At 38.3% G+C, this 8621-nt stretch overlaps 1 protein-coding gene across 2 annotated transcripts; it reads left to right on the plus strand.

Moving 5' to 3' along the window:
- Nucleotides 1–1098: 1098 nt before the first annotated feature.
- Nucleotides 1099–7538, plus strand: LOC111923857 (ovalbumin-related protein Y-like). Of its 2 annotated transcripts, XM_086899532.1 has the most exons (8): nt 1099–1188; nt 2323–2507; nt 3172–3222; nt 3817–3945; nt 4695–4812; nt 5046–5188; nt 5519–5674; nt 6448–7538. In XM_086899532.1, exons 2-8 carry the CDS (start codon nt 2340–2342, stop codon nt 6847–6849), a joined length of 1167 nt encoding a protein of 388 aa, XP_086755658.1. In that variant the 5' UTR covers nt 1099–1188; nt 2323–2339; the 3' UTR covers nt 6850–7538. The 2 variants fall into 2 exon arrangements, with proteins under 2 accessions (XP_086755658.1, XP_023775570.2); XM_023919802.2 differs by lacking the exon at nt 1099–1188 and having other exon boundaries at nt 2244–2507.
- The last annotated feature ends 1083 nt before the right edge of the window (nt 7539–8621 follow it).

Genomic DNA, 8621 nt, shown 5'->3' on the forward strand with positions numbered 1-8621 from the left:
GCTATGACCTGTGGAAAAGAACAGCACACCTTAAACTACCCTTCAAAATTATAGCGGTGACTTCAAATCCTTTTCTGGTAGCATCTGACTAGGATCTAAATATCCTGATTCCTGAATTTAAAAAGATACAGAAATCTTGTCTTATTTTCTCAACTTCTCTTCCCCCAACACATTTTTCATTAGTTCTGTAATTCTTCCCTGTATAGATGCATTGAAATTGCTTTTGAAATTAATTAATATTGCCAAATACACTCACTGAGAGTTTTGTTCCACAGACTGTGACTATGTCTGAGTTCCTTGAGCTAGGTTGCTCTGGCATGAAAAACTGAGCTCTGTGAAACACTCTTATCTGTAGTCTTTTACAATGCAGCAAGGGACACCAGGCAAATACATATAACTTCTTGCAGAAAAATCTACTTAAATTTTATTAAATTTGGCAATAAACATTGAAAGGATAAGCTCTTTCTTAGGATAAGCTCTTTCTTATGTTCCTTGGTGGCAAATTTTCTCCATTCCTTAGGAAGTGCTATGGATTCTGGTGGGAAGAAAGACTGGTGATAATGGCAGTCCAGCCAACAATAGGAGAAAAGTTGCGATAAATACAACCCTGCATATGCTGATCTTACCAAAATTTGTGAGTTCACAGAATGGTGATTCTGAGATGGATCTGGCCTGTCACTATTCAAGACAGAGGAATATTGAAGAAAATAAGACAAAATTCCTTGCAGACATTCTGAGAGACTGAATTCCTCACCATTCTTTTTTGTTTTATTTTCACACTATTTGCTGCCATAACCAAATCATACTTTCTATTCAAGTTCCAATGAATAGCCTTTATTGTTATTTTTGCTTCAGTCATTTTAATGTTCTCCTGTCTTTTCTGCAGTATGATGAATAAATCTTCCTTTTTGGAAACTTTGAGTTAAAATAATTTCATTCAGGCTTTTTTTTGTTTGTTTGTTTTGTTTTGTTTTTTGGGGTTTTTTTTGTTTCAAAGAATGGACTTATTCCAAGTAAAAGTTCATGTCTGACATTGAGCTCCATCCATCACTTTATTGGGTAAACACAAAACAGGCAGCACGGGGCGTGTCACAAGATAACACAAGATATATTTCATGGGGTTCCTCAAGTCTGCCCCAAGTACAGCTGAGAAGCTGTGCTATACCTTTCCCTGGTGAATCTGATAAGGTAAGCATTTCTTTCAATTATGATTTAATTTCTAATCTGCAAGATAAAAACCGATTGTCTTTTACAATACTTATAATTGCATTGATGTATCCTCATGTTTGTGGCCTTCAATATCAGTTAAGAAGCTAATTATCACAGGATGCCTTCTGCAGAAACCTTACCTACCTTCAGATGTATCTTCTGTATTATTCTGCTGTTCACAGTCTGCCATGCATAAGGTCAAAGTATTTGTATTTATGAACTAATGTATTTATGAATTAACAGTTTTGTTTATTAACTCTTCCACATTGAAAAGCTGGTGATAAGTTAAAAAGACTTTCTTCCTTCTTCTTCTATTGCTTTAATTTTTCATTTAATATTAAAAGACAAAACTGAATTTGTTTAAATTCCAGGGGTCATGTAAGATATTCTCTGGATGAAATCAAGGAGTGCAGAATGTTCAAATGATCCCATCATTCTACAGCTCTGTGTTATCTTTAATGTTACATTTTCAAAGATAAATGACAACAAACCCCCATCCCAAGTATTTGCTTCATGAATCTGTTTCTTCACTAAGAACATAAACAGAGCTTAAAGCCTAAAATATAATAGTAAGCAGAGAAGGTAAATAATAAAAATTCTACCTCATATCACCCATAAAATCAGTTTAATTTAGAAAGAGAAGGAGCACCCATTCAATCAGGGGAATAGTCAGATGCACTGCTGTTCAAATTATCTCACATTAAGAGATGACTGTGACATGAAGATGTTGACTCCATAGGGTCTGTGATACATACGGCAAAGTACCTTGGATTTTGTTCTCTAGCAGCTACAAAGGGAAACAAATTGCTTGAAGATCCTTGAGACCTTAAGTTAAAAGTGACATAAACACTGTACTGTTGCATTAGACTTCAAAGTACTGTATTTTCTAGTCCGCGTTTTCTTCTTTCACCAGCCAATGCACAGCTGGCAGATGTCCATGACTTTGATTGCTCATGAATCCAAAAGCATGTCTGCCTTTTAAATCCACGCCACTGGTTCTGTCTGCTAAAAAAAACCTGTGCACTAAGTTTGGGGTTCATGTGCACTGAATTTTTTTGCATTACAATTGACCTACTTCACCACAGTAAGTCAGACCCTTTCTGTTTCCTTCAGACGACAGGGATTTCACAATGGGCTCCATCAGTGCAGCAAATGCAGAATTTTGTCTTGACGTATTCAAAGAGGTGAAACTTCACCGAAGCAATGACAATGTGCTCTTTTCCTCCCTGAGCATGCTTTCAACCCTGGCCCTGGTGTATATGGGAGCAAGGGGTAAGACTCAGTCCCAGATGGAGAAGGTAAGTTACTTACCTTTACTTAGTAAAGTGACCTCTACTTGTGCTATTTGTCCTTTCTCAGTAACATCACTGAAAAAACATTATCCACTGATGAGGTTCTCACCTGTTTCAGTGCACAAGAACTAAGCCAACGTCACAAAATGGAGAACTGAATTAAGAGTTATATATAGAAAATACTAATAAGAAAGGTGTGTATTTTCAATATAACAGGCAGTTGACTTAAACTTAAAAAATAGTCTCAGGGACAATAGCAAAATAGATTACCAGTCAGGCAATTTTAAGAATTTTAAATTCTGACAAGTTCCAAATGATGTAATCAGATTTTCTTTTTTAACATATATATAAAAGATAAATCCCAGAAAGACAGGAAGACAGAATATTTTTATATTTTTAGCAATACATAATAAGTAACTCAATTAATTTCTATACATTCACTAGAAAAAAATATAATCTAAGCAAAGTATTTACAGTTTCCAAAAAGGTCACAGAGGCAATAGACCTGTTGCAAACTCACCTGTACATTTTTAGTTAATCTATTTTCTCAGCTTTTTTTTTTTTTTTCTGAGCCAACAAGTTTTTTTACACAAGCAACATGTGTAAATCTCAAATTCACATTATTTTTGATCATGCTTCTCATTTCTACTACTGGTATTTTCTCCTGCAGGTTCTTCACTTTGATAATGTTACAGGAGATAGAGACATTTCTGACTCCCAGGTAGAGAAATAACTTAATTTTCCTATCTGTCTTATTTTCTTCTCAGAATGAAAGTAGAACTTTTCTGTCTCTCCTCCTGGCAGTTTCAGACCCTGACAAAAACTACAGTAATGGCCTCAAACCAAGGGGATCTGTGGAGGGAAGGAGGGAGGGTATGATTCACCTGTTTTTTAAATAACATAGAAAGACAGCAGGTTGCTTATCTTGCACCAGAACAAGTAATAGTGTGGGAAGAATGCCTTGGGCACCAGGGTGTCTTCCCAGGCAAGTGCTGCTGGGGGATGAGTGAAGAGGGCTCAGTACCTAGAGCCAGGGTACAGCAGTTTGATTTTCAGCTGGGCAGGAAGATGCTGAGCAGAGTCTCAGTGACAGGAACTCAACTGCATCTTTTAAAAAGCACATTTCATGGGATTTGCCTTGACAAGGATGAACTTGCCAGTTCAATGCACCACCACCACAGCACTGTCTGTCCCAAAGGTGACGGTCTGTGGGGGGAAGACTGCCTTGTGGCATCACACTTAACTGAAAGGGACAATACTTTAGGATCCTATTTCCTTATGCAATCTATCTTCTTTTCTCATGTCATCACCTCAGTGTGGCACTGCTGAGTACATCCACAAATCATTCAAGGATCTTCTCTCAGACATCGGCCGGCAAAATGCTACTTACTCACTCAGGATTGCTGACAGACTCTATATCGAAAAAACATACCCTATTCTTCAGGTGAGTTATACTGTGAACTGACTTCCATGAGATTTCCTGTAAATCCCCTGTGATTCTGCCCTAGAGATGCACCACCAACAGCAGCCCACTCTGCTGAAGAAGAGATGCTGGTGAGCCATCAGGAGAACTGGTACAGAATGAGTCTGGACCTTTTTGCGCCTATCAGATGAAGGCAAAAATATAGTCGCATAAAGTAGCCTATAGTGAAAATCACAGGGAGTAATCAAGATTGCTGTTAATTTACTAGAAAAATGGTTTTTAATGAAAAATGTTAACTTTTAAGGGAAATTAAATAAATTTTATTACTTGAAATAATGAAAACGGAAATTGTCACTAGTTTTCCTAGTGAAAAGAAGCTTCGTTTTTCAAATCTAAGAATGTGAGAACACAAGATTCAAAACCCTAAAGAATGAACACAAAGAGGAGACAAACATTTTCTGTCCTTAGAAATGTTTCTTAAACTGAGGCTATATTGGTAAAACAAAGGAAATGTATCAAAATTTTAACTTAGAACCCTGTCTCATCAAAAAGTGCCAGACCAATATATGTGAAGCAATCTTTCTTGTACAGCTTTAAGATTCAGTTACAGGAAGACAGCTGTGACTGATTTGTTCAGTGTCTGACATGTTCAAACCCAGGAGTAAACATTCACTGTTCCTTAAAACATTCTGCTTTATTTCACAATCTTGCTTTACACATCCATATAATTCCAAGTTCTCATCTGACAACTGTAACCCTTCTGCTTATAGGAATACATAAAGTGTGCACAGAAATTCTACAAGGCGGAGCTGGAAGAAGTTGACTTCAAAACAGCTGCAGAGGAAGCACGACAGATCATCAATTCCTGGGTGGAAAAAGAGACAAATGGTAAGGACTGAAAAATGAGTAGCAGGTATTTTCCCTCACCTACTATAAACTATATCCTTGTTTTCTTCTCACAATCTTCAGAAAAGGTGGGTCAAGCAAGAGCTGGTTGCTTATTGCTATAAAAATGAAACTCCCCAACCCGCACCCTCACCCCAACATTGCCAAGATTTGTGCACACCAGAGGAGCTGTACCTTACAGCTTGTCTTATCTCTGCCCTGTCTCTTTCTTAAAGGACGTATCCAAGACCTCATTGTGTCAGACTCTATTGATCTCAATACTGCACTGGTCTTTGTGAATGTCATTTACTTCAAAGGGATATGGAAAACTGCATTTAAAAAAGAAGACACTGAGGAAGAGCCTTTCAATGTGACCGAGGTAGGAGGGTACAGACACACTTCTGGCCAGGGCAGCTGTTGGCTCACACAGCCAGAAGTTTGGGTGTTACAAATACCTGTCACAGGTTGGGTGATATAGCTGAGTCCCTCATTGTCAGTGCCTGGGCCTAATGACAAGTAGCATTTGCAAGATCTCTGTCTGACCAGGATTCCAGGGCACACAAGCAGGCAAGGGAAGAAAATGGAGACACAGCTCTTCTCAAAGGCAGCATGATTGAAAATTGAGTTCTGTCCTTTCAAAGTACATTTGTCTGACCAAAGAAAAAGATTGCTGCTCCCACATCACATCATCTCATTTTTGTTTTTGCAGCAAGAGAGCAGACCAGTGCAAATGATGCGTCAGAACAACACCTTCAAAGTGGCAAGAGTGGCTGAAGACAAAATTAAGATCTTGGAGCTTCCGTACGCCAGTGGAGAGCTGAGCCTGTTGGTGCTGCTGCCTGATGACATCTCTGGCCTGGCACAGGTATGGCCTGGCAGGGCAAGCAGAAGAATTATGACTTCAGTGGGGCTTGGCTACTGTCAGACTTTTGCTGTCCATTGGCATGCCAGCTTCCCACCCTACGGCTGTGCTGGGCAGGCAGGGGAGCACAAAATCTGTCCAGGTGCTCAGGGAGAGCCTCTTAGGAGAGTCCTGAGCTCAGTTTTATAAAACGAAGGCAAAGCATTGTAGTGCTGCTGCAGCCCTGCAGAAGAGGATGTTGCAATATGCACCAAGCTCCATTGGGTATCAGAAGCAGGCAAGGTAGCAGTATTTTTTTATCCCTGTGAGTGATTTCAAATGTTTGCTGAAGGAAAAAAGTTTATCCTAGGAGAAATAAAAAATGAAAGTGATGAATAAAGCATTCCAAATGCTGACTAAAAGGAAAATGAGAAAAGTAACATTAGAAAGGAATAAAGTTGAGGAAAGGGATCAATAAAACATCTTCCAAGAGGAAGAGTTTTAGGGCAAATTTGATTTGATGTTTTCAAAAACGGTATTTTTACACAAAAAGACTTGATCTGATGAAGAAATTTTCAGATGAAAACCTTTGAGGAACTTTCTCAAGACTGACAGATGATATAGGCTCCATAGTCAGGAGGAAGCATACAGGAAAAACAAGTGTGTTTAAGAACAAGTACCAGTTCTGTTGTGTGCATAAAGTAAATGGATAAGGCCAGTAACAGGTGGTAAAAACACAGCTTTGAAGGACATTGAATTTTTGTCTCAGACATTTCATTTCCTGCCTCTCTTTGCAGCTGGAGAACAAAATCAGCTATGACAAACTCATGGAGTGGACCAGTCCCAAGGTGATGGAAAAGAAGAGGGTGAGAGTGTACCTCCCACGCATGAAGATTGAGGAGAAATACAACCTCACATCTGTCTTGACATCCTTGGGTATGACCGACCTGTTCAGCCCCTCAGCCAACCTCTCTGGCATCTCTTCAGCAGAGAGCCTGAGGATATCTGAGGCCATCCATGAGGCATACGTGGAAGTCACTGAAGAGGGGACTGAGGCAGGTGGCTCAGAAGTTGTAACTGGAGAGATCCAACAGTCCTCCGAGGTTGAAGAGTTCAGGGCTGACCACCCATTCCTTTTCTTGATCAAACACAATCCAAGTGACATGATCATCCTCTTTGGTAGATATTGTTCTCCCTAAGGAGAAAAAGGGTTGGAAATAATGCTTGCCTATCCCTAAGAAACAGACCTGCTTTACTCTAGTATAATATCATCTCTTCACTATCTCTAAGTGGAAAGCCGTCAACACCTAGAGAGATATTCCTGAAGAAGTGTGTGACTTTTCAGATCTTTGGGTGCAGATATTTCTGTTACACAAGTTGTACTTAGGACTTATATCCAGGAATAAATGAGAACTTATAAGAGGTAGCTTAGAAATATTTTCCCTCGTGATTGAATAACTTAAGACTCAGGACCAGTGTTTTGATTCTTGTGAGAGATTCTGACACTGATATTGAGTCTGTTTTTTCTATAGGAGTTCTCTGAAATAAACACAGCTTTTAGAATAATCCTGTTCCTTTCTGTTGAACTCCTTGGGCAACCATCCTTGAATTGATTCCTGGACAACTTGCAGACAAAATTCTTAATTTTAGCAAATCATTCTTCTTTGAGTATTGCATTTGTGTTTCTTTGTGATGCACATACTTTAAGACTAAGGTCTCTTGTTTTGAGGGGGCATACAGAAAGTTTACCATTTCTTCTTAAATCATCATCTCCAAACACACCACCTTCCTGACTGTTTCCCATCTTCATTCCTGGCACATGTCATTGACTTGTGAATGGCAGTTGTTGGTCCTTCTATTTATTCTAATAAAAGCATTGCAAACTAAACATGTCTCTACCTGTTTTGGTTTACAGTGCCACACAACCAAAATATGGGTAATGGTTGTGAAGGGGTTTAGACTAGGATTTAGATTCTACTTTCAAAACCAAAATGTACCTATATATGAAGTCATTAAAGAGCCCAACTTTTTTTTTCTAAGATTCTGAGTTTAAGCAAGGTGAGCCCTACAGCTCCTCTTTTTACCTTGTGCTCATATGGAGATATGACATATCAAATAACTCAGTTTATTTTAACCTGCTATCGTATTTCCAGATAGTTTTAAAAGATTTCCGCTAATTATTGTCAGTAAATACATTGAGGAAATGTCTAAGAGATACAGCTTGAAAAACATGAGAAAAGTATGTTTCTTAAAAGGTGGACTACTTCAGCTGTCTAATACCCACAAGAACCACACAAGGAAATCTTTGTTACTGACTTTTGATAACATAATCCCCTAGAGACATTATTTTTATTTCAGAGTCTTCAGGGGGAAGGTTCTTCAGGTTCCAATTTATTCAACTGAAAGACTTATTAGTGTTAATCACTTACTTAAGCAATCTTCCTTCTGCTGGCATACACGTGCAGAGCTGCAAATGACAGTACTTTAAAAGTGCTTAAAAGAGGGAAACACTTGGCAGTATTTGGAGCTATCTCAAACATTTCTGAAGTCAGTATTAAATATAACTTGAAATGATGACTACAGGAAAACACATCTTTTTGGCTGCTGTGAAGCCTATGGGAGAAATGCAAATACTGGTCTTCCCAAGATAGTTATAAGGGATTAGACACAGTTAACACAAGTATTCAAGCAAAAAAATACTTCTTTTAATATATGCAGTTTCAAGGTTTACTGTGCATATCATGTTCTGCTTCCCTTATAGCCTAAAGCAGTAAACAGAGTTTTGTTACAACTAAAACAAACAAAAAACAAACAAACAAACAAAAAAGGCAGAATATATAAAATACTGTTCCAAGGGGCAGAGGCTGCAACTTTTTATACAGTTATAAATCTGTTATTAAACTGAAACAAGCATATCTGTTACTCTGTGCTTTCTAGGTGAAAATGAAATTAATATTTATTGAATTATATA

This window comes from Cyanistes caeruleus, chromosome 1 (genome assembly GCF_971803275.1).
Source record: "Cyanistes caeruleus chromosome 1, bCyaCae1.hap1.1, whole genome shotgun sequence".
Lineage (NCBI taxonomy): Eukaryota > Metazoa > Chordata > Aves > Passeriformes > Paridae > Cyanistes > Cyanistes caeruleus.